The following is a 27,992-nucleotide window of genomic DNA, read 5'->3' as shown; positions in this document are numbered from 1 at the left end:
AACAGGATTTTCCTAAATGACAAGTTTGTTACTTTTAAGACCATTAGAAATAGCTTCAAAACAAGTATAGCAATACTGTTTTAATAGTTTCTGCTTCTAGCCAAGTGTGAGGGGAGTTAAAAAAAAGTATAAACATGATGAGAAAATCTCATTTCATCCAAAAGAACTCTTAGGAAACATGAAACCAGTATTGAAGATAAACCACTACCTCTTCACCCATAATGAAGGTCCTATCCTTCACATGCCTGTAGCACTGAAAACCCAAAAGGAGATGATGCTCTTGACTTACACCAGTGGCATTATGATGATTAATGTAGCTTTCTCTTTGATAAATTTTGCTGTAGTCATTTCAGTATCCACAGATTCTGGAAGATTCAGATATAATCTGTACTTCTCAGGGACCTCAATCAATAAGTCATCCTAAGAATAACAAAGATGAAAATAGAAAGGATTTCTTGGTTAAAATATGTGTTACTGGGGATTATTCCCAGTTATTCATACCTTTCTCATAAAATGAGGATCCCATTTACTGCCATGTGACTTGGCAATAAACTGTAAAGTTGCTGTTGTAGCTCCCTGAGGTTTTGGGATTATTTGTTATTGCTCCTCAATACATCAAAAGTTCACTGCTATGGTGCCATAAAACAGCTGTTGCTGTCCCCAGATTATGTGGCATTGACTTTGTGACTGACCAGGAAACAGCAAGGAAAATTTATCAGCGATAGGAAAAACGGTGATCCAGGTTTTAACAGTGATGATAAAGGCCTTAGTAAAACTATCACAATAATTTGAAAGACAAGTAACGTGTACCTGGTTTGTGTCTTTAGGTAAAGAAGTGTGAAAATAGAATGTTGGTAGCATGCATTAGTCTTACTGGCTACATTTAATAAGCTACTACAAAAAGAGATGAGCTGAGAAAAGAATTTCCCAGTTTGTAAGTAGGATTAAAAGAGAATATACAGAGCCCAGGAATTCTACAACGTCAGGACTTAGAAATAGGACTAAGTTTTATTTTCAACCAATTATTTCTCTTGTTAGAGGATTATACATCCTTGCCATTTGAATTCCTGTGAGAATATTCTTACTAGCCCTATTGATGTAGGATTTGGCCTTGTGACCTGAGTTTGGCCAACAGAATGTGGAGTAAAAGTGATATATGCTATGTCTGAGAGAAAGTTTTAGGAGCCATTGCATGAGTTACCCGTTTGTATTTTCCCTCTTCCATGAGAATGGCATATCTCAGATGGGACCTACCCCTTCACCTGTATCTTGAAATGTGCAAGACCCTGGAGCAGAGGCCTAGGCGACATGTAAGCTGAGTAAACTGCTGTAAACCACTGAGATTGTGCAGTTTGTTACTAGAGCGCATTATAGTAAATGTTGACTGACACAAATTTATAGTATTACCTACTCGACTTACCTCAGAAACACTAAGGTCACAGAGAGATGCGGAATTAATACCAGGTAATTCAACTTTTATTTCAATTTTCAGAGGTTTCTCATTCTGATCAGCCACAATTTTTAATTCATAGGCTGGTTCCTTCATCTCTACCTGGCTCTCTGTACTGGAAATCTCCTCTATCAGACACCTTGTTTTGCTTGAAACTTCATCTTTTGGCAATAAAAGTTGGAAGTCGTCTGGATTGCTCACAGTACTACTTATCTGTTCAAGGGTTAGTTCTTCAGGAAAATAAAAGGCGGGGGGGGGGGGGAGATGAAATTAAAAAAAATTAATCAACAACATAAAATACTATGAGCTTTAGTGTGTGTGGTGTTAGCCAAAATGACAGATAAAGCTGAAGCTAAATTAGTTTGGGAATCTTAAACCAAAGAACTTAGTTAAAAAGTTTGCAGTACTGAAAAATCTTTAAGGACATGCTAATATTTCTAATGCCCAATCTTTCTATTTTTCTATCTTAAGTTTCTCTTTTAAAATCAAGATTTCTAGTTTGCAAAATGTACACAGGATGCAAAAACAATTTTAAATCAGTTAAATTTTCCACTTACATTTCTTAACTTACCCTTTTTCATTTTCTCTCTTAAATCTGTGGGGTCAGTTGGCATTCTCAACAGATTTTGTTTCATCCTTTGAATGCTTCCTTTTATTCTAAAGTTAGTAATGCTGTAAGAGTGTGAGAGAGTGAATTGGAGTTTTTCCTCAATGCATTTCATGGCCATCTGTATTAATTGATCTTTTTTCACTTGGTCCTTTTCTGCTGCCTGGAGAACATCAGGATTGTAGGCCACATCGATGACTGTATAAACATCTGTGTGTGTAATTCAGAGGGTGTGAAATGAAGACAACTCATTTCGCTAATGGTACTGTCAGTTAATTTAAGCCATAATCCTGATAAAACTAGAAAGTATAAAGTACTCCTGTATTTTTCAGAGGTAATCACACAGTTGCTATATACACAAATTTTCCATTAGGGCATTTCTGGGCATTTTATATGGATTATTATTAGAAAAATTGAACCACATTTATATAAATAAAAGTGCTTATTAGTTATTAACTACATTACAACCAAATAAAATATTTTACTTATACTGCCTTTTACCAAGTAAAATCTGGTACATGCTTATTCCCAATAAAGTTTTTAAAATATGCTTAATCTCCCATAATTCTATGTACCTGATGTCTCAGACCTATCTTCTGGTCTGCCAATACTTAGAGGTACTGGATGAGTGTTTGACTGGGGAGCTGGGATCCTTTTCCACTGACACAGGTTGATGAAAAGTATTTTTTCCTTTGGTTTCTAAAAAGCAAATAATTTTTCATATCTCAAAACCTAGTTGTTTTTTTTAATCATAGCCTAAAGGTAACTCAGATAATTTTATGCTCCAAAATAGCCGTTCTGTGTATTAAAACTGTGTTTGAGCCCTTTCACGAAGATGGCACCTAAGGCGAAGAAGGAAGCCCCTGTCCCTCCCAATGCGGAGGCCAAAGTAAAGGCTTTGAAGGCCAAGAAAGCAGTACATCCAGGGGCATTAAAACAAAGGAGATCCGCACATCACCTACATTCCAATGGCTCAAGACACCGCGTCTCCAAAGGCAACCGGAATATCCTCGTTAACAGAGCCCCCAGGAGAAACAAGCTTGACCAGTCTTTCCCCGTGACTACTGAGCCAGCCATGAAGAAAACAGAAAACAACACACTTGTGTTCGTTGGGGATGTCAAGGCCAACAAGCACCAGATCAAACAGGCTGTGAAGAAGCTCTATGACACTAACGTGGCCAAGGTCAACACCCTGATCAGGCCCGATGGGGAAAAGAAAGCATATGTTCGACTGGCTCCTGACTATGATGCTTTGGATGCTGCCAACAAAATTGGGATCATCTAAACTGAGTCCAGCTAGCTAAATCTAAATTTTTCACCATAAAAAAAATAAAACTGTGTCTGAGAAATTGTACTGTTACCTGATTTCCTCCAAGGTACCGACTTTCCTTCCATATACAGCTGCCACTGCCAGAGGAACTGGGAGGAAGGAGGGGCACTGATCCAAGCAGCTATTCCAGGTGAATTTGACCTTATTTCACCACTTCCTTACCTCTCAGCCAACTAAGTTCTTTTTTTTTTTTTTTAATTTTTTTCAACGTTTTTTATTTATTTTTGGGACAGAGAGAGACAGAGCATGAACGGGGGAGGGACAGAGAGAGAGGGAGACACAGAATCGGAAACAGGCTCCAGGCTCTGAGCCATCAGCCCAGAGCCGGACGCGGGGCTCGAACTCACGGACCGCGAGATCGTGACCTGGCTGAAGTCGGACGCTTAACCGACTGCGCCACCCAGGCGCCCCAACTAAGTTCTTTTTAGGTGAAAAACCTCCAACTCTATGATTCTCTGTTAAATCATTTTACTTTTTTTTATTCTAGTAGAAAATAGCTTATTGTGAGATCTCCAAAATGTATCCAGTGGGAACCTCCCACTCTTACTCCTTCAGCATGATCCTCCACACTGTTTCACTCTCCATTTAGAGTGGTAGTTTCCCTAGAGTTTTCTTAAAGTCGCAATAGCTAAAGGTAAGTTATTGTCTGATTATTCCAGGATTATTTCAGTCAAGACCTCCCATCCCTGGGAACCAACTCTACGTACCAGGATCCTGGTTTGTAGACAGAGCCATGGTTCTGGGGCGGCACAGAGCTGCTCTCCTTCTTTCAGCTGCTGTTGAATAAACTTCTCGTAGCCCTCAGGGTTGCTTTCAGCCAGATCGTCTAGGAGGTTCCAGAACTGAGTAACTTGGGTGAGCAGACCCTTTGAGGAAGACTCCATGATTGAGGTGAATAGGCCTCTTAAGTCTGTGGAAAGATATGACTTAAGGGGAAAAAGGTCTGTGTAGTGATTCATTTCTTCTTTTGGAGGAGGAAGAACAGGTCTTGTTTGGGTGAAGTCAGCACCTGTGTCTAACAAATTGTGGATCAGCACCACTTTTCTTTTCCTTATTCTCTAATTATCTAGCACCCCTTCTTAAAGTTCTCAGGTTGTCGTCTCAGATATCAAGTCCTTACCTCTGCCTAGACCCTCTCAAGTGCTGAGGGTAGTCATTGAAAGTCTGGATTACGGGTGATTTTCTTGTTCCAATACCTGGGTTTTGGCTGACCGGTGCCTATCCAGTCCTGAAACTGCCAGAGGTGTGTGTGGGGTGAGGGCCACAGGAGACATCCTCATAGCTTCCTCCAGCTTAGGCAAAGCTGGAGCCGGAATGCCTAGATCCCATTTTAGCTTTATCACTTAACTTAGGTGTGTGACCCTGAGCAATTAGGTTATATACATCAGTTAATTCTCCTCAAAATGACGGTAATACCTATGTCATAGGTTATTGTGAGAATTAATTAATATGGAGAAACTGGGACACTTCGTTAACACTGTATGAGAGTAATAATACACCATCTGTGTCTAGAGATCACCTCCCTTGCCCTCCTCCCCCACTGGAGAGGCGTCCCACAGCAGCCACAGAATGAGGCAAAGAGGAGGTTTGGGTTCTCCGAATACTATAGTAGGGTTAAACTATTTTTTTTTCTTTTTTTAGTAGGGTTATACTAAATGGGAAGCTTAACTAAAGGACAATCACTCCAGAGGTCGGCGAACCCACCTCCTCTCTCGGTTCCTTGACAAACAGCGACACCTGTTACCAGGGTAACCAGACCGGGTCCAACATCTAATTGGGTCCGGAAAGCTCCAGGCAGAAAGGACTTTTACATCTAGTTCCGGAATCTCCTCCTTCTTGCTTTTCAGTTGAGCCCGACCCACTTCTTTTCCAGGAAGGCGCCCGCCTCCCTTCCGCACCTTTCGATCTCTAGAGGATCCTGGAAACTCTCCTTGTGGGAGTCTCCGCGTCTCCTGTTGGTGGGAAGAGTTTCTCAGGAGCACGACTTCCGGCCTGGAACGGAAGTCCGCTCCCTTGTCTCCCAGACCTCCCCCTCCCCCCTCCCCAAATCCCCGCCACGCGAGGCTGCGGCGCACGGTATGGGTGTGTTTGTGTGTGTCTGTATGGGGAGGGCGTTTGGAGGGAAGGTTACCGGGAGCTCCGTGGCCGCTGGGGGGCAGGGATCCCGGTGACAGAGATGGGGGTGTTTTCTCTGACTTCCCCTTGGAAGCTTCAACCCCCCCTTCGGGCACTCTAGGTATTTCTTGGGGCCCAGTCGAGGATTGTACCCGTCCAGAGCCTCCCCATCCTTTCGGGAGAGTGAAGCCCAACCCCCGGGTCCGTCCCAGAGGAGCGTGAGCGGGGAATGCCCCGTCAACCCGGCCCTCCGGATTCCGCGCCGGCGCAGACTCCGGCCTCAGTCCGGAAAGAGATCTTCCTGTCGGTCTGGGCTGGGGGCAAGGCAGCGGTGGTCTGGGCCGCGGGTGAGGGCAGAATAACCGGTGGGAAGGCTGCGTTTTCACGAAGGACTCGGGTGAAGCTGCAGAGCTGCCTTTGAGCCCTGACTCCTTGGCTTCCTGGGTCGGAGGAGATCTTGTAATGGAGTGGTTCTTCGTCTCACACTAGCAAGATGCCTGATTTCCTCAGGATCGAGGGGTGAGTGAGCGGTGGGGTGGTTGCACAAAACCGCTGCTAGCTACACACTGGATACCCTTGTCATCTGTATTTTGGAGGCTTCTGTACAAATTAGAAAGTAAAATTCTCCTGAGTGGAGAAATTTAGGGCCTCTCTGCATTTGATGTCAAATGTTGACATTTGCTGGTCCCTGATAGTCTCAAATCTAGATATTTGCTTCATGACGAACTGATTTGGGGATTCCACAGTTGATTTCTAATCTGCACCTGGTTTGCCTTGGGCAATCTGGCCTGGGGCAAGTTATGGCTTAAGGGAATTTCACCTACAAAATAAGAATGAAGATGCTTGCCTCATATAAAACATGGGATTGTGTTGAAGATTAAATAAAATGGTGCTCTTGAAAGCACATAACTTTGTGCAGTTTAAAAGAACTTCGACGTACATTTATCTCAGTTACATTCATCTTCATATTAGTGTGGTCAGACATTTTTCTTCTTTTAATGGTAAAGGGAAAACTACCCCTTAGGACTTCTGACTTCTTGTTCAGTGATCTTTTCTTTACCTCGTGCTTCCTTATAATATTGTAATAAAAGAGAAGGTAATAAAGGGAATTATTTTTATTAAGTGTTATGTCTTGATTAATTTCAGATTGAAGAATGTCCCGGGTTCCACTGGGGAAAGTCCTCCTGAGGAATGTCATCCGGCATACAGATGCTCACAATAAGGTAAGAGGTACAATCTGGTTATTACTCAACATTTATTGAAGGCATACAGTGTGCCAAGCATTATTTTGGCAGTTTGGAGATAGAAAGGTGAATAAAATTGGTAATTATAATCAACTTGATAAGTACTGTAATAGAGACATACACAAAGTGCTTCAGTGCACTGAGGAATGAATAATGAAATCTGCCTTGGGAAATAAGGAAAGGCTTCATAGAATGGGTGGTATTTGAGCTGCTGATGATATTTGAATTAGTTCTCGTTTAACAGGTTAAACTTTACCATGTGTAAAAGATCATTCCAGACAGAAGGAACATCATGTACTCACATGGCAACAAAAAGGAGCATGAAGCACTTGGGGCTTGGCAATAAACTGTGCATTCAGAAAGTAGGGAGTGGGGGGGGCGGGTACATGGGGTAGTGATGGAAGATAAAGCTTGAGTGGTAAGTTAGAGTTGGCTTGTGATGCTTTTTCCTCTAAATTATAATGAAACCATCAAAGTCTTTAATTTGTATTTGTATCTTAGACGATTAGTTAGCTGGGTAGGGGATAGATCAGATGGAGTGAAATAATAGAGACACCAGTTAGGCAATTGCAGTGCTACAGGTGAGAGATGATGAGCCGTTCGCATGAAAACAGTGACTGTAGGGATGAAGAGGAATTTAGGAGATAGAATCCCAAGAACTTGGTGACTAATTGAAACAGAAAGGATTATCATTTGATAATTGCGGCATAATTGCAAAATTAGTAAGGTGATAGGTGTGTCTGTGCGGGGTTAAAAAGTTCTCGTGTGGCTGCAGAACATTTGAGATTCACTGGGTCGGATTATTTAACCACTCTAGAAATCCTGAATTTGTTTCCCAGGTTCCTGGTTATAACCCAATCTGTAATGCAATAATTAGTGCAGAGTGTTTTGTCAGTTACTTTTCTTTGATGTAAAATGTTATTTTTAGTCATTTATTTGTATTTCTTTTCTTTAAAAAAAATGTAGATTCAGGAGGAGTCAGATATGTGGAAAATAAGAGAACTGGAGAAACAGATGGAAGATGCCTACCGGGGAACCAAAAGGAAAATGTTACCCAGTAGTTCAAGGTGAAATTGCAGCTCTAAGAACCAAAATAATTCTGATCTTCTTTAGAACCATTAACTTTCACTTAAAAGCATTTTAGTTCGCTAAAGATAGATGAGTTCAGTTCTGTGAATCTTTAAGCCTTCCTTCTTTCATAAATCTAGACCCATGCATAAAGATAGTGGCTATGATACATATGGCTTAATTCTTGGTACTGAATTCCAAAATTCTACCTTGAACAACTTTAAAAGTTAAGGATTTTGTGTATTCTGACCTTGCTTGGTGGCTTTTAAGATTTACTGTTGGTAACTTACAGTCACTTAAGCTCTCATTCACTCCTTTCCTCTGTTAGTCTTAGATTCTCTGTGAGCCTTTTCTTTACCCCATCTCCTTGTTGTGTTCACCAAGTCACACAGCCTTTCACATTACCTTCTAAATAGTTTCAGTGTTGAGTATAAAGGATAATACAGGCTTAGTTGTCTTATCTATGGAGGTATAGGAATGTCTGAGTATTGGGAACATCTCTTGGGCTTCATATGCCTGTTAGTGTAGAGCTGTGTATATGAAAAATGACTATACTAATAATGCTAATTTCTAAAGCCACCCAGGGAAACAATATATGAGATATTTAAGGAGAGTGAGTGTGCCTGCGGAGTACTCAGGCTTTGGAGTACATACAACTCAGGATTGGCTGTATGTGAAGGACTTTAAACAAGAAAGTATTTGGGGTCTCCAAGGTAAAGAAGGCATGGTCTCAATATAAAAATAAATATCTTTGCAGATATTTGCAGATAAAATGTTTCCTTTCTAAAGATGGTCCTTTGAGAATTTAGAAGTTAGTGCAGATGATGGTTTGTCTTGTATTGCTTGTTCAATTCCAAGAGGCATTTCCAGGAACAAAATACTATTTTTAGAGTGAATTATTAATACCTGTCCTGGTCTAATAAATCTTTAAATCATAATCTCTTTAGGGGCAGGATTCTGATTATCTCATTTGCTGTTACATTCCTAGCAGCTAGAACTGTGCCTAGCATATAGGCGGCCCTTAAACATTTTTGATAATTAGTTAGCTTGCGGAGTGACTTGTTAGTGGACCTTGTAAGCACAGGCTGTGTCAATAGTTCTCAACTGGTTTTCTACCCCAGCATCCTCATGGGTTAGGCCTTGTTCCTACTGTTACTACGACCTCAGTGCAGAAGGTTGCTGGTTTTCGAGGAAGGGAAAACCTTCCTTGGAGATTCTGAAATCTCCAGAGTAGTTGGAAATTGTCACCAGCTGTGATTATTCTCAGCATCCTTCTTTGCATGCCCTCCTACTTGAGAATCAGTGAGCGAGCTACAGCGTGCCATAGTCCATAAGTCATTTTTGTCTGTATTCTGCAATAGGATGGGTAGTAATGGTCAGATTTTCCCTGGATAAGTGTACAGACTTAGACAGTAGAACAGATCATGACTTTTTACATTTTTTTTTTTTTAATACTAATTATCAGGTGGTTGTTTTCCCCTTAGCTTGTTCAGTGGGTTTTGTGTATGACATTCCATAAAGGAACCTTGCAGATTGCTTCCAAATATAAAAGTTCTTCTGTTTTTCCTTATAGCCGGATGCGTAGTGATGGTTTTGATGAAGAAAGTCAAAGAGACTATTGGAGGCCAAAGACTGAAATTTCTGGGGCACTGGAAGATGACTTTCTTAAGGCTAAATCCTGGAATAAGAAGTTATATGATTATGAAGCTAATATGCCAGACAGGTTTGTAACTAAATTCTTGTGACCATTAATGATATCTGACTTGAGAGTATATACTTTTAAAAATTAATTATCCCTACAAAAACTTGCACACAAATGTTCATAGCATAATTATCATAATGGCCCCAAAGTGGAAACCCAAATGTCTGTCAGCTGATGAAGGGATAAACAAAATGTGGTACAGTAGTCCCCCCCCCTTATCCATGAGGATATGTTCTGAGATCCCCAGTGGTTGCCTAAAACCGTCAGTAGTACTGAACCCTATATATACTATGTTTTTTCCTATACATACATACTTATGATAAAGTTAATTTCTTTTTCTAGTTTTTAAATATTTATTTTTGAGAGAGAGAGTGAGCACGAGCAGGGGAGGGGCAGAGAGGCAGGGCAGAGGATCTGAAATGGGCTCTGTGCTGACAGCAGAGAGCCCGACCCCAGGCTCAAACTCACACACCATGAGATCATGACCTGAGCTGAAGTCGGATGCTTAACCGACTGAGCCACCTAGGTGCCCCTGATGAAGTTTAATTTCTAAATTGGAGACAGTAAGAGCTTTACAATAACTAAAAATAGAACAATTGTAACAATATACTGTAATAAAATTTATGTGAATGTGGTCTGTCAAATATTTCATTAATACTGTATTCATCATTCTTCTTGTGATGATGTGAGATGATAAAATGCCTATGTGATGAGATGAAGTGAGGGGAATGATGTAGGCATTTTGATGTAGCGTTAGGCTGCTGCTGACCTCTGACAATATGACAGAAGGAGGGCGATCTGCTTCCAGAAAGCAAAACTGTAGATAAGGGGGGACTAATGTGATGTTCTTTGACGGTGAAAGGAATAAAGTACTGATATACTGTAACATGGATGAAGCTTGGAAACAGGTGGAAAAAACCAGACACAAAAGGCCACTTATTACATGATTCTATTTATATGGTATGTCCAGAATCAGCAAATCCATAGAGACAGAAAGTAGATTCGTGGTTGCCATGGGCTACAGGAGAGGGAGGAATGGAGAGTTAGTGCTAGAGGATGGAGTTCCTTTTTGGGTGATGAGAGTGTTCTGAAATTAGATAGTGGTGACGGTTGCACAACTCTGAATATACTAAAAGCCACTGAATTGTACACTTCAGAAGAGTTAATTTTATGGTATAGGAATTACATTTTAGTAAAATTGCTCTGTAAAAAACAATTGTCCCAATATAGACCGCATTATGTTAAGAGTTGTTTTTGGAGAAGTATTTCACAGCTAAAGAGCAGAGTAAAAGAGTTCTTGAGAATGGCAAGTTCTCTTACAAATGGACAAAAGAATCCTTTGTGTCTAAAATGATAGTGTGCAGTACAGAAAATGTAGCCAGTTAAGTTACTGAGCTTGAAGATGGGGTTGGCTCTATGGTGTTTTCTTTGTTCTGTATGCCTGCCTATGCGTGCACTCGTAAGTCTAATTTTTTTTTAACTTAAAGAAATGTATGTATTGCCTTAATAATACACATAATATCTGTGTCATCTTACAGATGGGGTCACAGCGGTTACAAAGAGTTATACCCTGAAGAATTTGAAACAGACAGGTAAGGCAAATAGGCTTACTGAAAAAGTTAGAAACCAAGTGAACCAATACCAAGTAATACTATTCCAAATCTGAACTATAAATTGGGTTCCTAATTTTATTTATTTATTTTAAAAATGTTTTTTATTTATTTTTGAGACAGAGAGACAGAGCATTAGCAGGGGAAGGGTAGAGAGAGAGGGAGACACAGAATCTGAAGCAGGCTCCAGGCTCTGAGCTGTCCGCACAGAGCCCGACTCGGGGCTTGAACTCACGGACCGTGAGATCATGACCTGAACCAAGTCGGATACTTAACCAACTGAGCCACCCAGGTGCCGTGGGTTCCTAATTTTATAAAGGAGATAACATTTGCCATTAAAAATGTAACCAGAAGATAATAGGCAATTTAGTTTGGAGATACTTGGTATTTTGCCGTTTCCTGATTGATGTTCTGCATATACATAGCATTTAGGTTCTTCTACATAGTATTCCATACAGTAACTCAAGGTGACAGATGAGAATTTATCTTTAAGAAAACAAAATGAGAAAACAAAAAGAGTGATAGTCTCATAGTAACCCTATGTCAAAGCTCTTATTTAAAATTCAGATGTTAACCCCAACTTTCTATCTAGAGTGTAGAATACTAAAATATTAATAGACTTTTTATTTCCTATAGTAAAGCAGTTTCTCTTTTTTATTAGTAGTGACCAGCAAGATATTACCAATGGAAAAAAAACATCTCCCCAAGTAAAATCATCTACCCACGAGTCTCACAAACACAAGAAGTCAAAGAAATCCCACAAAAAAAAGCAGAAAAAAAAGTCACACAAAAAACAGAAGAAAAGCAAAAAGGAAGCCACAGATGTAACAGCAGATTCCTCAAGCGAGTTTTCAGAAGAAATGGGGGCTTCTAGTACCGGGAAAAGGAAACAGCCACATAAGCGCAAGAAAAAATCCAGGAAAAAGTCGCTCAAGAAACCTGCTTTATTCTTGGATGCAGAAAGTGATACTTCCCAGTCCGATGATTCCGCATCCAGCAGTTCTGAGGAAGGCGAGGAAAGAGACACTAAGAAAACCAAAAGGAAAAAGAGAGAGAAAAAAGTCCATATCCCTGTAGTTAACAATGAAATACAGGAGAGGACAAACAAACGCACAAATTGGAAAGTGGCTACAGATGAAAGGTCTGCAGAGAGTTCCGAGGATGACTAAATGAGAAAGAAACATTCTTCATTTGCCCATCTGACTGGTTACTTGCAGCTCTGTCACCTTGGGGTTTTGCCAGTGACTCTATTGCCCAGCACAGGGGCCCTGAGGTCAGAGCTGTCCTGTGCCATCTATATATGTTCTGACAGACTTGTCTTGTTTTGGCCTGTTAAACTTGATCCTCTTACTGTTAATAGGGAATCTGGTATTTTGTTATGAAGTTTTCTCGAAGAGATTATTTTTTGCAATTAATCACATTTAGGGTAGAGTGCATATACAGCAAATTAAAGGACCCAGAAAGCTGAACCCACTAATGACCTGGGTACACCAATTGGAATGTTGAATCTGGGGAAGGGCAAGGGTTGGGATCGAGAGGTGGATTGGAACTGGTGCTGTGTAGAATGCTGTAAGGGAACATCGTGTTGCTATCTTTATATAGCAGGTGCCAGGACTTAACTTTTTGTGTCTTCAGCCTTGGTGCTTTGATCTTTCTGTATTTGGCCCCTTAGATATGGTCCAGTTTATTTAATGAGAAAAAACGTATAAGAACAAGATATTTTTCCTTCGTAACATCCATAGACCGCTGTTATGAGACTAGGGTTTTTTGGTCAAATTTCTCTGCTGGACAGGGTCTGTGGCTACACTCAGTATACCCCTAAACATGGTAATTGGATAGTAAATGGTTTTCTACTTCCTTTGTTGTCTATTGCCTAAATGGCCTTGTGTTCAAAATTCTTTCTTCGGTTTTCTTAATCCTCAACCAAATGGGATAAAGTTAGGAATTGGTCATGCTGTTTAATGGTGCTCTGAACAGGATTCAGGGTTGCAACTGCCATTTAAATGTTATCTTCCTTGTTCATTTCTAAATCTATTAATGAACTTTAGAGTTTCCCTGAAGTTATGTTGAATCAGTTCCAAAATGAAACAGGCTTCTCAGGGATGCACCCACTTCTTCCCAGTCAGCCTTCTGATTAAAGCACCAAGCAGAGACCGTATTATTTCCCTTTGCTCTATACTGTGATCCCTACTGTTAATTCTTAAAAAAAACAAAATATCACTGAAAAAAAGCTGGTAGAACACAGGTGAGTTTTTTCATTATCACGGAATGTCAAGTGACATTGTTTTTCCTGGTTGTCACTTCATCGGCTGAGTAGAAAACTTGAAAACCCAGACTTTTGGTCTTGGTTCTGCCACTAACTAGTTATGAGGTCTGAACAGGTAAGTTAACCTTCCTGGCCTTACCTTCCCCATGTAGAATACAGAAATACTTCATGGTAGCATGACAGTGTTAAGACACCAGCAATAGAATAGAACTATAACAACATTCCATGAGGTGGTAATACTTTGTGGTTCTAACTACTAAATTTGTTCTTTCCAGAACAGATTTCTAATAAAGTGCTTAGTCACAAAATACATGGTTGGCTAGAGGTTCTCATCCCTTGATTATAAGCAGGTGCTACCTTTGAGGATATTTACTTGAAATATTAATACTTTGGTACTCAACTGTCATTGTTCCATGGCGTATATTTTTACCTTTGGGATTAGTGGGGGCCCACAGGTGGGAGGGCAGGACGTCTGTAATTACTACCTCTTAACCTAAAGCAATTGTTTTGTTCTTGAAGTAAGTGAAATCTTTGTTGGAAGGAGTCTTCATGTATTTTTTTGAAGCATTGTTTCTGTGCTGTAAAATTATTGATTTTAGCACAGACTCAGGAAGATGGGCCAGTGGAACAAGGCATCTCCAGGAAGTTGGTTCTGTTTTGGGCTTGACCTTCCCTTTCTCCCATACTAGCAGGCCTATTTCTATCCCAAGAATACACATCTTGCCTGTTTTGTTTTTTTTTTTGCCATGTTTACCTTTTCTTGGTCATGTATAAGCAATAAAGCTGTTTTCTGTTCTTCACCCTTCTCAACCCCAATTTCTCTTCTATACCTTAGGCTAAGGTTTTGATGGTTCTTCTAGCCCCCTTAATTAGTGGTTTAGGATGGCCCTTCAAAACCCAAGATCTCATTTGCACTACTGGTCTTGGAACACACTTGTTTCTAGTGTTCCTGCCCATCAGAGATCTCTATATTAAATCCTAAAATGGGGTTAAAAAAAAAAAGAGTTGGAGAATTCACATTTATTGAGCAACTGTTGTGATACAACATGGAATTTCTGAATTCCAAATAAATAAATTTCACTTTTTGAACATTTGATCTGTGACTTTTTAGCACCAACAGGCTTGGTAACAGCCTCAAGTTCACCTGACAATGGGCTGCCGACCTTCCCCCAGTGGCCCATCTGCTCTAACAAGTCCTTTGTTTCTTCTGTCATTCTCCCAAGGGATGGCCTATTGCCCTCCTTTCTGTACAATCTGGGCAAAGCGACTGGTGATAGCAAGAGTAGTGTCAATGAAGCGGTCCACACAGCTAGAGAGGCAGTTTTCAGTGCGAGAGTCTAGGCGATTCCCTGGCTTCTCCACACATTTATCCCAGCATAGCTCCATGAAGTGATGCACCTAAGAAGAAAGAAAATAACCACTGATGTCTGCATATAGGTCTAACTCTGCCAACTTTATTTCCTTCCCATTCTTCTCATTTTCTATCACCTGATGGAATCATTCAATCAACAAACCATGGGCTCCCCTCTTTCCTCACTTCATAACTTGTCACCAGTATGGCCCAGATCCTTGTCCTTACGTTGCAATAATCCTTTATTCTCTCCATTACTGTTTTTCTCTTTAGTGATTAAAAATTACTTTCCATCACGTCACCCCTGTGTTTGCTTAATGCATCAGTTCCTCTCAGCCACTCAGGGCACTCCCTTATTTAACCACTAACCTGTTGTGCTTCCATGAAGTACATGCATAGCATACTCGACCCTTAATATTCCTGGAATGCCCTCCCTGAAGATTTTTCCCATTCTTCAACACAGTTCAAATTTTTACCTCCTTGAAGGCCACGGTCTATTTTTTACAACTGTGTTAAGTCCTTAATCAGATTGTAAATTTTCAGGCAGGGTGAGTATCTTTTATCTTCCCAATTAGCTCCAGTGTAAGCTGGAAAGGTATGGTACCAATGAATGTCCCCCAAACCACTGCATTCATCTCACTCCAAATCTATCCCTTACAGAGCAGTTCTTTAACCATTTACTGAGGGCGTCCTTTTTGGGATGCTGAGTACTCAGTCAATACTGTCTGCGGTCCTAAAGTGTGACTGTCCTCTCAGTCTGAGACGTGGTTAAGCAAGAAGCCATACTGGGAGTGGTCCTGCTGCTAGTAAGCGACCAGGCCGGGTTTCAAACGGTGGCGAAAGAGCTCCAAAACACTTGTTCTAAACTACAGTCCACACTGACTACTTCAGAGTCCACCTTTCTCCATTAATGTTCTACTACTTTGTCGTTTTCAAATACGTTATCGCATATGGTCTCTACAATCCAGTGAGGCAGCAGGCGACTGCAAAACCAGGACCCATATGGGTGGGTGTCTTGCCTAGAGGTACGTGGCCTGTAAGGGGCAGAGGCAGGATCAGAACCCAGACCTTCCGAATGCCAAGCCCAGAGAGCTCGCCGCCAAACTAGTTTCCGGTGACCTTGGCGTCGCCCGACCTTTCTCCTCTGCTTTACACTTATTCTTTCCCCCACGCCGGGTTTGCCGAACAGGCACCCGAGCACTACTGGTCACCAGGGCCTGGAGGGCCATGCTCATTTCTTTTCCGAGAAGAACCGGGCGCAGCAAGAACGAGCATTGGGCAGCCTCCCCGTAGCGAGGTGGCAGAGCTCTGCTAGTTTTTTTCTAGCGGCAGTCACTTCGCGGGCTGAGTAAAGAGCCTGAAAAGTCAACCTGAGCCTCAGCCTCCTTTCTCTCCACCGCGGTCCTTGTCCTCGCACCTGTGCCGTGAACTGCGCTTTCTGCTGTTCGGCTGCCACCAGGCGCTGCAACTCCGCTTCGTCCGCCTCACCCAGCTCCGCCATCGTCCACCTCGAACTCCCGGCCTTCTTACGAGCGTGTGTGCGCATGCGCGGCGGACGCGCGCCAGCTCCCGACTTCCGGTTCATCAGGCATTTTCCTGTTTCTTGTTTTCTTTCGTTGTCGAGGGGTGGGAGTAATCGAGTGACTGCTTCCGGGTTGCTGGGTGACCTTGAACCTTCGGGAGAAAGATGGCGAATCTCTGGCGGCTGGGTGTCCTGTGTGGTGCGCAAGGAGGCCGAGGTGAGGGGTCCTGGCAGCCGGAGGTTCTTAATACAGTCTCCAGCCAGGGAAGGGAGTGCGGTGAGGATTTGCCTCCAGGCGACGAGGCCTCTTGAGCAGGAATCCCTCCATTCCGTTTGCCCGTCTGGCTTCTGTCGAAACCATGGCGGTAATCCCTGTTGCCTACGCGCCCAGACGTTCTCCCGAGCGCGTTATCACTCCCGCTCAGGGCTGACGTGGGGATGGATAATCTGAAAGAGAGCTCCTGGAAGTTACGGTCCTACTGAAGCTATTCATAAGAGTTCTGTATTTTCTCCCCATACAATGTCCGTAGAATGCACCCATCCTGCATTGGAAAAGTGTGTTAGGCTCTAAGTGCCAATGCCTGGTCTTGCCCATTTACCCGGAGTTGGCATAGGGGTCGGGAGATCAACTTGATAATCATTCAACTGGGCATTTGTATTCAACCAGACACTGTAGTAGGATTGGGATACAGATGTGAATAAAACATAGTTCCTGCTTTCGAAGAGTTTTCATTTTTATACGGAAAACACACGTAAGCATAACATAAAGCACAAACTGTTGTACTGTACATAAATTATTATGGTAGTCCAGAGGAAGAACATATTTAGCTGTATGTTTTGGAAAGGTTACCCTCTCTTGGTTCCTGAAGGAAGTGTGTCCTATTTGAGTCTTGAGGATAAGGAAGGCCACAGGACGAAGGACATTACAGTTGGAGCTACTGGAATGAGCTAAAGTAATGATGAAGGTGTAGGAATGTGAAGTAGGAGAGTAAATAAACTAGATATTAGTGCATGAAACTGAAGGTGAGGAATGAGAGATGAATCTGGAAAGGTGAGCTGGAATCAAATCATGGAAGAACTTGTCTTGATAAGGAGTGTGCATTTACCTGCTCTGAAGGGGACCATTGAAAGATTTGACATAGAGTTGCAGTTTAAATCGATCGCTTGAGTAACACTGGTAGATGGCCATCATAGGAGATGGGACCGGCTAGGACACACGTCAGGGAGATGAGATAGGACACTGTTGGAGTAGTACAAACAAAGAGCAGATTATCTCAAGAAATGTTGAGGAGATACATCAGTATCATTTGGTGACTGATAATTTAGGGAGGGAAATTTTACATGACTTGCAGATTTTTGGTTTAGGTTAAAGAGTGGCTGGGATGTTAGTAAATAAGTGGCGAACAAGCAAATGGAAGACGAGTTTGGTTGAGAAAGTGAGTTGAAGGATGATTGTAATTTTTGGCATGGTGAGTTTGAGGATCATGTAGGATATCTCAGGGGAGAGACCCAGGAGGCACTCACACTTCTGAAACTCTGGAGAGATAGCAGGGTTGCAGATACAGAATTGGGTGTCATCAGCTTATGGGTAGAATAAGCTGAGTGGACAAAACGGCCAAGGGTGGTCTTAAGACATGAGGAGAGCAATGGGCAGATGATAGAAAGTTGGGAAAACATTAAGAGTGAATGTAGGAGGAGTTTGATATAGGATGTCAGACAATCAAAGGGAGGACTAGAAGAGAGTTCATCAGAACAGAAGAGAGGAAAGGTCCAATAGGGTGGAGACTAAAGGGTGTTTGTTGGATGTGATCACATGGAGACCATTGGCAACTTAAAGCAGTTTTAGTAGGGATGACAATAAGTTTCAGAGTTGAAGAATGACAGGGAAGTGAATAAGTGGAGGTGATTTAGCCAACACTTTAAAGAAGCATAATTGGAAGAGCCAAATTATGGGAAGAGCCCAAATGTCCGTCAACTGATGAATGGATAAAGAAGCAGTGGCATATATATACAATGAAATACTACTTGGCAATGAAAAAGAATGAAATTTTGCCATTTGCAACAGTGTGGATGGAACTGGAGGGTATTAAGCTAAGTGAAATCAGTCAGTCAGAGAAAGACATATATGTTTTCACTCATATATGGAACTTGAGAAACTTAACAGAGGACCATGGGGGAAGGGAAGGAAAAAAATAGTTACAAACTGAGATACACTACAGAGAACAAACCGAGGGTTGATGGGGGAGGCAGGAGGGGGAGGGGAAAATGTGGGATGGGCATTGAGGAGGGCACTTGTTGGGATGAGCACTGGGTGTTGGATGTAAGCAATGAATCATGAGAATCTACCCTCGAAACCAAGAGCGCGCTGTATACTCTGTATATTATCTAACTTGACAGTAAATTATATTTAAAAAAAAATAAAGAAGCATAGTTGGAATTGGCCAATAGGAAGGAAGGAGAGGTGAAAGACACAGGAGAGAAATTACCTCTTATTGAGTAATTATGACATTCTGGGAATTATGCTAAGCACCTTTCATATATTAATTTTCAGTGGAGTATTATGAAGTAAGTGCTACTATTTTCATTTTACAGATAAGGACATTTAGACTTAGAGAGGCTGTTTAACTTAATTGCTCATCACCTCACAGCTAGTAAGTGGTGGCATTGCATGAACTAGGTCTAGTTTTTAACCAAGAGACAGGATCAAAAAGGGGACAGAACGGGATAGGTTCAAGAGTACAAGTGTAGGGGTGCCTGAGTGGCTCAGTCGGTTAAGCGTCCAACTTAGGCTCAGGTCATGATCTCGTTAGTGAGTTCAGCCCCACGTTGAGCTCTTTGCTGAGGGCACAGACCCTGCTTGGGATTCTCTGTCCCCCCTCCTCTCTGCCTCTCTCTCTCTTAAAATAAATAAAACATTTAAAAAAATTAAAAAAGAGTACAAGTAGAGAAACGGATCTTGAAAAGGAAGATGGTAATAGATGTACTTCCTCAATGAGACTGAATTCCTTGAGGACAAAGACTGTCTTGTCTCTTGCTCCAATGAAGAGCATGCTTTTACCTGCAGTAAATGTTTGGTGGATGAACAGATGAATAAATGGAAAGAGAAAGGAACTATAATTTACTATTTATTTATTTATTTATTTATTTATTTATTTAAAGTTTATTTTGAGAGAGAGTGCGCATGCGAGCAGGTGAGGGGGGAGAGAGAGAGAGAGAGAGAGAGAGAGAGAGAGAGCAAGCAGGCTCCACACTGCTAGAACAGAGCCCCATATGGGGCTTGAACCCATGAATCGTGAGATCATGACCTGAGTCAAAATCAAGAGTCAGACCCTCAACCAACTGAGCCACACAGGTGCCCTATAATTTACTTTATAAAATTGGTAAGAGTGAAGCCCTTTTACATAAGTGGTTCATTGATTTTTCAATCTTTCAATGGCTACTTAGTCTGACTTCATAGTAATCCAGGGAAATATATACTGTCCTCATTTTACAAATGAGTTGTTATCCCCTGTTTGGAGTAAATAGCTTGCTTATGGTCATTTAGAAAGTCTGTTATTCCTGTTAAAGGAGAAATGTTTATGACCTCCCTTATATCTCTTTCCTCAGCTCTGTTTCTCCGAATTCCAGTAGTCAGACCTGCTTATGTCTCAGCATTTCTCCAGGACCAACCTACCCCAGGACAGTGTAGAACACAGCACATTCACCTGTCACCCAACCACCATGGTATGTTTTTTTTTTTTCTTTCATTGCTGCTGCTTTTTGGGCTCTTTTCATCTTTGTCTTGGGTAATTTTCATGCCTTTGGCAGGACTTGCTATCTGTGGAGTGGAATTCTTATGTCCAACTCTGTCAGATGAAGACCTGTTTAGCCTGCACCTTGGGGCAGACAATGCCACAATGGTTGAAGGATGCCATTTACACTGAAAGAGAACCCTTCTGGTCTAAGTCTATGAAAATTTCAATTTTTTTAAAGGAAATAGTTTTGTAGGAAGGGTCTATAAAATATACTCACTCTTGGGGCGCCTGGGTGGCGCAGTCGGTTAAGCGTCCGACTTCAGCCAGGTCACGATCTTGCGGTCCGTGAGTTCGAGCCCCGCGTCAGGCTCTGGGCTGATGGCTCAGAGCCTGGAGCCTGTTTCCGATTCTGTGTCTCCCTCTCTCTCTGCCCCTCCCCCGTTCATGCTCTGTCTCTCTCTGTCCCAAAAAAAAATAAATAAACGTTGAAAAAAAAAATTAAAAAAAAAATATACTCACTCTTATTTAGCTGATAGAGAGGAACCATATACAAGTAATTTAGAATAGTAGACAATTTAAAAGGTCATACATATTTATAGCTGTTAACTGAATTATTATTTTTTTTTTTTTAAATTTTTTTTCAATGTTTATTTATTTTTGGGACAGAGAGAGACAGAGCATGAACGGGGGAGGGGCAGAGAGAGAGGGAGACACAGAATCGGAAACAGGCTCCAGGCTCTGAGCCATCAGCCCAGAGCCCGACGCGGGGCTCGAACTCACGGACCGCGAGATCGTGACCTGGCTGAAGTCGGACGCTTAACCGACTGCGCCACCCAGGCGCCCCTGAATTATTTTTATTTAGGTTGACACTAAAATCACATGGCATTTTTGGGGTGAATATTATGGAAAACCTGTAAGTGAATAGTAAGTTAACTACTATTTCCAGTTTTAGAGTCTGGAAAGATCTGTATTTTATAGAGATAAAGATTCCTCTTGATTCTTAAGTCAATAACTTCTGTACATTTGCATCTGAATTATGAGAAATTAGGCAGGTATAGTTTTTCTGCTTTTTAGAGTTATTTTGTCTTGGAAAATTCTTTGTTTCTGCATTCCTTTGTTTAGTTCAGTTAAATTTAGCAGAGTGGTTTTAATTTAAAGTGCATGGGACTGAAAGCAAGCCCTTGAAGTTTTAAACATGGTTTTTAATGTATGCGTCCATGTACATTTTTCTGGGGAATATCTGTCCTTTTATTAGAATCCCAAAGAGATCTGTAACCAAAAAAGATAGAGGCTCCCGAAGAAATGTTTAAAGCCCATTTTGTTTTTCACTTATTTAAAAGAAGTTTTCATGTTCATGTTCATACCTGTTTTGGACTATTTATAAGTAATGGGACAGAAGAAGGACCATAATCGTAAAAGTTCACATCAGAACTTTTTTTTTTTTTTTTTTTTTTTTTTTAAATTTTTTTTTTCAACGTTTATTTATTTTTGGGACAGAGAGAGACAGAGCATGAACGGGGGAGGGGCAGAGAGAGAGGGAGACACAGAATCGGAAACAGGCTCCAGGCTCTGAGCCATCAGCCCAGAGCCCGACGCGGGGCTCGAACTCACGGACCGCGAGATCGTGACCTGGCTGAAGTCGGACGCTTAACCGACTGCGCCACCCAGGCGCCCCTACATCAGAACTTTTTGAATTGGCTGGTTTGGTTTTTTTGGGGGGAGGATTTTTAGTATTACCTTCAAATTCTAAAAATTAGAATGTGTAAATAAAAGAGTAATGTTTTAAAAGAATTCCTCTGCTGGTATTAACTTACATTCGTAAAGAATCTGTCCATTACACTAAAGCCCAAGGTTGGTGGTTCTGCAAAGGTAGTTCATCCATCTTCTGGCCTGTCAGCAAATTGGATCAGTCTTCTAATGCATTTAAATAGGCACTGTGACACCTCGAGCTAAAGAGCGTCAAAGAAGGGAGATAGCATCTTTCTCATTTGTCTTCTTTATCTTACTCTCTTTCTGCTCAGTTAAGTCTCATATGCATACTATTTGCCATTCTGTCAGCTGGGTTATTTTGTGGCAAATACTGAATGTGAGGTATGTGTGTTTTCCCCTTTCAACTCTTACAAATCTGGTCCCTCCTTTTTATAGCTGGTTCCAAGGCTTCATCTCTCCACTGGACTGGTGAGAGGGTGGTCAGTGTTTTGCTCCTGGGCCTAATTCCAGCTGCTTATTTGAATCCCAGCTCTGCGATGGACTACTCCTTGGCTGCAGCCCTCACGCTCCATAGTCACTGGCAAGTACAGCAGACCCTTCAGTGTTACGTTGCTAAATTTATTTGCCATGAGCTTGTCCCGTTACTGCAGATGAGGGAGAAGTTGATTGAGATACTCAGACCTGTAGACAACTTTAAAACCTATAAAGTATCTGTATGCCCAGATTTGTGTATCTGCCTGCCTGTTTGATGTCTTCTCTTCCATGTCTAATAGGCATTTTGAATATAGCATGTTATAAAACTGAGTTCATCGACTCCCCACATCTCTTCCTCTAGCACTCTTGCCGATCTGAATTAATGGCATTTGCACTCTTCTAATTGTGCATGCCTCAAACCTGGTCATCATCTTTGGTTTCAGTAGTAGTCACCTAACTGGTCCTCCTTCTGTCTGTTCCCAACACAGCAGTCTCAGTGATCCTTTTAAAATATTAAGTCAGATGAAGACATTCTCCTTCTCAAAACACTTTGCAGTCTTTTAACCTTCCTCAGGCTAAAAGTCAGAATTCTCATGATGGTCTACCGACCCAAGGTAGTCTGGCTCTCTTTCTTCCCGAATTTCCAGCTACTCTCTCTGTCATTCACACCAGCACTCATGATAATTCTTGGACACTCCAGGGACACTCCAGGCCTCAAGACTCTACTTTGCTTCTGCCTGACACTCTCTTTCTCTAGTTACATGGCTTATTCCTCATTTCCTTCACATCTGAACTGTCACCTTCTCAATGAAGCCTTCTCTAACCACTTATTCACAGTTATAGTGTCCTTCCCAGTATGTCTTATCCCTCTCCCCTGTTTTATTTTTCTCAGTAGTGCTTATTACCTTCTACTATACTATATCATGTATTTATCATTTTGTGTATTCCTTGTTTCCCCTCATTAGAATGAAAGCACTGATACAGAAAATTACAAGAATCACATCCATGGCTTAATGAATTATTGCAAGGGTAATGCTGCCCAGGTCAAGAAATTGAACATTGCCACCTACTCCGGAAGCTTCTTCCTTGTGTTCTACCTTAGTCATAACTGTTCAGCATCCTCCCAACCAGGAACCATTATCCTGGTTTTTATAGTAATCACTCCCTTACATTTTAGTGTGGTTTTATCACTCGGTTGTGCATCCTTAGACACAGTAGTTAAGGGTTGCCCATTTTAAAAAAAGAAAACAGACTTTTGGCTGTTTTTGTTTGTTGTTATATATATTTAATGCCTAGAGCAGTCCCTGACACGCACTAAGTAAATACTTATTGAATGAGTGAATTCCCAGCTTCTATTTATTTTATCCAGTGTAGTTTGTTAGACTTTCTAAGTTAATGAACCCTCTGAAAAGTTTGTAAATAACAGTTGGGATCTTTGAGTTCATTTTATGTTGTTTTATAAGGACAACATGATATTGTGGGCAGGGGAAGCATTTTTAGGTTGTTAGAACTGAAAGGACTTGGGAATATCTTAACCAACCCTGTTATTTTACAGATGTGGACACTAAACCCCGGGGAAGGTTAAGTGATCTATCAGAATGATTTTGTAGATTAGTATTACAAGGGATTTTGCTTACCTAATTTTCTAGGGTTGGTCAGGGGAATTACCCTTTAATCTACAGACCTTTCAAAATACAGGATTCCATTGCATATGAAATATTAGATCACAAGTACAGGAATATTTCTCTAATATGTGGTTCTTGGCAGGAGATCCATCTAAATCAACGAAAAGTCAGATTAAGAATTCTAACGTAATATATTTATATATATTTTTTATTCTATTCTTCAGTTACCTTACTAATTCTTCCTTCTTTCTCTCTCTCTCTTTCTCTCTCTCTCTCTCTCTCTCTCTCACACACACACACACACACACACACACACACACACATACACACAGGATGACTTAAAAGAATGTCTATAATTGTGCATTAATTCCTCAGCATCCATTCTCTTTTAATCCACATTAATTGGGCTTTTATCCTAACTACATAAGTGAAGTAATTCTTACCAATATCCCCCAAAACCTTCATTTTTCCAAATCTATCTGTCTGTTCTCGGTCTTCCTCTTACTTGAACTCTCAGCACCGTTCACTTAATTGGCCATCCCCTCCTTAAATAATTATTTTTGGCTCTGTAGACCCTGTGCCCACCATTTTCCTCCACCTCACTAGCTGCACCTTCTCAGTCTCTGATGCCAGCTTCTCCCCTTGTCTGACGTGTGAACGAGAAAGCCCTGAATCCTGGGCTCAGTTTTCTTTTCTTAATTTCTCTAATTTCCTGAGGCGAGCTCAGATCTGACCTCTTCTTGATCTGCAGTCCTGTGATTCCACTTGTCTAACCAGTGGAGTCCATTTGAATGTGTAATAGTCACCTCAAATTTAACATTGCCAAAAGCCACTCTTGTCCGCCCCAAATCTCTCTTGATTTTCCCTTAAAGCTGCCTCGTTTCCTGTTCTTCCCTAACTCAATTAAATCATAGTTGCTCAAGCCAAAAATCCTAGGAGTTATTGCAGATACTTCTTTTTGTCTTATCCCACATCCAGTCCATCAGCTCTTTCTGTTTGTTCCCTCTTCAAAACATAGCCTGTCTAAATTGTCACTTCACACCATCTCCCCCGTCACCAGCCTAGGTTGAGCCAACAATCTTGCTGAGGCTACTTTATTTGCCTCCTAACTGGTTTTCTGTTTCTGTTCTTGCCCCCTCTTCTGCTACCTGCACTCTCCATTCACCATACTGCAGCCAAGGTGGTCTTTTTTAAAAGAAAAATTACATTTCTTTATAGGAGATACACAAATGGCTCATAAGCAACATGAAAAAATGCTCAACACCATTTTTTATTAGAGAAATGCAAATCACAACCACAATGAGCTGCCACTTCATACTTAATAGGATGGCTCTAATAAAAAAAATGGGCGATGACAAGTGTTTCAAGGATGTGGAGAATTTGGGAGTCCTCCTATGTCTGCTGGGAATTTAAGAAGTTGGAGCCGCTTTGGAAAACAGTTTGGCAGTTCTAACAAAAAGTTAGAGTCACCATATAACTCATCGATTCCACTTTTATGTGTACACCCCTCAAAATTGAAAACATATCCTCACACAAAAACTTGAATAGTAATATTCATACAGTGTAATTTACAATAACCAAAAAGCAAAAACAATCCAAGTACGTGCCACAATGTTGATGAACCTTGAAAATGTGAAGTGAAAGAAACTTGACACAAAAGGCCACATGTTGTATGATTTCATTTATATAAAATGTATAGAATAGGCAAGTCTGTAGATAGAAATAGAAAACAAGTTAGTTGTTGAATAATGAGCTCATGGATGCAGGGTTTCTTTTTGGGGTGATGAGAATTAAATAGTGATGATGTTGCACAACTTTGTGAATACACTACAAACCAGTGAAGTGTACACTTGAAAAAGGGTTAATTTTATGGGGTTGCCTGGCTGGGGCAGTGGGTAGAGCCTGGTACCTGATGTCAGGGTCGTGAGTTCAAGCTCCACATTGGGCATAGTGCTTGCTCACTTTAAAAAGTGTTAATTTTATGGTATGTGAATTATATCTCACTAAAGCTGTTATTAAAAAAGTAAAATTAGGGGCGTCTGGGTGGCTCAGTCGGTTGAGCGTCCGACTTTGGCTCAGGTCGTGATCTCGCAGTCTCTGAGTTTGAGCCCCGTGTCAGGCTCTGTGCTGTTTCAGATTCTGTGTCTCCCTCTCTCTCTCTGACCCTCCCCCATTCATGCTCTGTGTCTCTCTGTCTCAAAATAAATAAACGTTAAAAAAATAATAAAAAAAATAAAAAAATAAATTAAAAAAAAGTAAAATTAGGTCACTCCTTACTTAGGTTACTCCCTACTTAAAAACATGTCTGTGGTGTCCCATTACATTTCATATGAAATTCAGACTTTTTTTTTAAGATTTTTATTTTTAAGTAATCTCTGTACCCTATGTGAGGGTCAAACTCACAACCCCGAGATCAAGAGTCATGTGCTCCATGGGCTGAGCCAGCCAGTCACCCCTGAAATAATAAACTTTTATTATGACCTTCAGGGCCCTGTGTGATCTGCCTTTCCGTTATGATCTGGTCCTCCAGTCACACTAATCTTTTTACTATTCCTCAAAGATGCCAAGGTCATTGTCACTTCTGTTTAGAACGTTCTTCTCATTCAGGTCATCCTTTCTAAAATATTTTCTCATAGCACATACATATTTATTTTCTCCTTCACTAGAATCTGTTCCATAAAGGCAAAGATGCTGTCTTATTTGCTGTTCTTTCAACATCTATAACAGGTTCTGGCACATAATATCTGCTTCATAAATTTTTTTTTAATTAATGAAAAATTCTATAGAGCATTTGTTTTAAAGTTTGTTTGTTTATTTATTTATTTATTATTAATCTCTACACCCAGTGTGGGACTTGAACTTACTACCCTGTGATCAAAGAGTTACACGCTTCTCCGACTGACCTAGGCCGGTGCCCCTGGAGCATTTGTTTTAATTAAACAAACAAACAACAACCAAGATTTTGTATATAGAGTGGCAGTTAACTACTGTCTTTGATAGAAGTAACTCTGGAAAATTGAATCTGAAGAATAGAGATGTCTTTATTATATTACTGGGAAACTCTTGATTCCTTCATTTTGGTTTATGATTCTATGACCTTGAGTTGTACTTTGAACCTGATAATTATTGTTTCGCAGTCAAGTTAGCTGTTTGGCTTTCTTTTGTACTGTTATTTTTTTCTTTAGGGGCCTTGGACAAGTGGTTACTGACTACGTTCACGGAGATGCTTTGCAGAAAACCGCCAAGGCAGGAGTTTTGGCCCTGTCAGCTTTAACCTTTGCTGGGCTGTGTTATTTCAACTATCATGATGTGGGCATCTGCAAAGCTGTTGCCATGCTGTGGAAGCTCTGACCTTTTTGACTTAATACCACGAGAATTGATTGTACACCTCTTTGCCTCTGCTCTGTCATGCCATTGAACTCACAATAAGGAGGAAATAACAGATAAGTCCATTGGTGAGACAAACCTCTTCTCCTAATCGCCTGGTTATTTTTAGAATTCAGTCTTTGAGGAAAAGGTTTGAGAGAAATTGTATCCAAGTAATTTGGGGACTGAGTTCCTTGTTCTGGTGAGTTTATGGGGTTGTCTCCCAGCTTCTCACAAGACTCAGCATAACTAAACATTGCATATGAGCTTTTGCCTGTTAGCTTTTCAAATTCTTAAAGGGAATTCAGCTTTATTACTATCAATACCTGATCAAACGTCTATGTTTGTCCTGGGAATGATGGTGAAAGGGAAAGACTGTTCATTCACAAGTAAAGACTTTGCAGAAAATTCGTCAGTGTTTAATTTTTGAAAACTTCCCTCTCTGTTATACCAGTTATTAATGGTTACATGTCCTAGGGAAATTTTAAAGTTAGGAAATCCTGCTCTTTGACATTACTCATTTCTAAAGCTTGGGAGGAGGAGCCTGGAGAGCTTCTGAGTGTAGAAAAATTCCATGTAGGGAAGAGGTGCCCTTATAGATGTATCAAAATATTACAGATTCTGAACTGAGACTTAATCCTCAAATGTGTTTATTTTACTTGTCCTGATGTTCTACAAATATAAAACTGTAAGTAATAAATTGTTATTTTCCCACTGTAGGAATCTCTAATGTGAAAATGTATTCTATGAAATAAAGTTTTTTTAAAAATAAAATGCTATATAATAAAAATGTATTGTAGTCTTTTATGTATTAACTG

General features: G+C 40.8%; 4 protein-coding genes and 1 pseudogene across 11 annotated transcripts; 3 read left to right on the top strand and 2 right to left on the bottom strand.

The window, feature by feature from the left end:
* Positions 1-65: 65 nt before the first annotated feature.
* On the bottom strand, positions 66-5,654 carry PIH1D2 (PIH1 domain containing 2). 4 transcript variants are annotated; one of them, XM_086679129.1, is made up of 6 exons: positions 5,519-5,654; positions 5,092-5,339; positions 4,095-4,313; positions 2,633-2,756; positions 2,022-2,267; positions 992-1,680 (listed from the first exon to the last, which is right to left on the bottom strand). In XM_086679129.1, the coding sequence occupies exons 3-6, from the start codon at positions 4,269-4,271 to the stop codon at positions 1,259-1,261; spliced, it is 969 nt and encodes a 322-aa protein (XP_086535255.1). In that variant the 5' UTR covers positions 4,272-4,313; positions 5,092-5,339; positions 5,519-5,654; the 3' UTR covers positions 992-1,258. The 4 variants fall into 4 exon arrangements, with proteins under 4 accessions (XP_025784357.2, XP_086535255.1, XP_086535256.1 ...); XM_086679130.1 differs by having other exon boundaries at positions 4,095-4,297; XM_025928572.2 differs by lacking the exons at positions 5,092-5,339; positions 5,519-5,654 and adding an exon at positions 66-420 and having other exon boundaries at positions 1,421-1,680; positions 4,095-5,035.
* Positions 2,221-3,484, top strand: LOC112865475 (large ribosomal subunit protein uL23 pseudogene; annotated as a pseudogene).
* On the top strand, positions 5,312-14,486 carry NKAPD1 (NKAP domain containing 1). 4 transcript variants are annotated; one of them, XM_086679132.1, is made up of 7 exons: positions 5,447-5,463; positions 5,992-6,021; positions 6,649-6,725; positions 7,713-7,813; positions 9,388-9,537; positions 11,055-11,108; positions 11,788-14,486. In XM_086679132.1, exons 3-7 carry the CDS (start codon positions 6,657-6,659, stop codon positions 12,293-12,295), a joined length of 882 nt encoding a protein of 293 aa, XP_086535258.1. In that variant the 5' UTR covers positions 5,447-5,463; positions 5,992-6,021; positions 6,649-6,656; the 3' UTR covers positions 12,296-14,486. The 4 variants fall into 4 exon arrangements, with proteins under 4 accessions (XP_086535259.1, XP_086535258.1, XP_086535260.1 ...); XM_086679133.1 differs by lacking the exon at positions 5,992-6,021 and having other exon boundaries at positions 5,312-5,463; XM_086679134.1 differs by lacking the exon at positions 5,447-5,463 and having other exon boundaries at positions 5,802-6,021; positions 11,791-14,486.
* Positions 14,398-16,312, bottom strand: TIMM8B (translocase of inner mitochondrial membrane 8 homolog B). The gene is made up of 2 exons (XM_025928575.2): positions 16,161-16,312; positions 14,398-14,790 (listed from the first exon to the last, which is right to left on the bottom strand). Exons 1-2 carry the CDS (start codon positions 16,287-16,289, stop codon positions 14,623-14,625), a joined length of 297 nt encoding a protein of 98 aa, XP_025784360.1. The 5' UTR covers positions 16,290-16,312; the 3' UTR covers positions 14,398-14,622.
* A 14-nt stretch (positions 16,313-16,326) lies between these two features.
* SDHD (succinate dehydrogenase complex subunit D) lies at positions 16,327-27,964 on the top strand. Of its 2 annotated transcripts, XM_025928260.2 has the most exons (4): positions 16,327-16,482; positions 19,872-19,988; positions 22,145-22,289; positions 26,994-27,964. In XM_025928260.2, exons 1-4 carry the CDS (start codon positions 16,431-16,433, stop codon positions 27,157-27,159), a joined length of 480 nt encoding a protein of 159 aa, XP_025784045.1. In that variant the 5' UTR covers positions 16,327-16,430; the 3' UTR covers positions 27,160-27,964. The 2 variants fall into 2 exon arrangements, with proteins under 2 accessions (XP_025784045.1, XP_025784047.1); XM_025928262.2 differs by lacking the exon at positions 22,145-22,289.
* The last annotated feature ends 28 nt before the right edge of the window (positions 27,965-27,992 follow it).

This window comes from Puma concolor, chromosome D1 (assembly GCF_028749965.1).
Source record: "Puma concolor isolate L17-30 chromosome D1, mPumCon1.1.hap2, whole genome shotgun sequence".
Taxonomy (NCBI): domain Eukaryota; kingdom Metazoa; phylum Chordata; class Mammalia; order Carnivora; family Felidae; genus Puma; species Puma concolor.
This window is presented reverse-complemented; position numbering and strand designations above follow the sequence as displayed.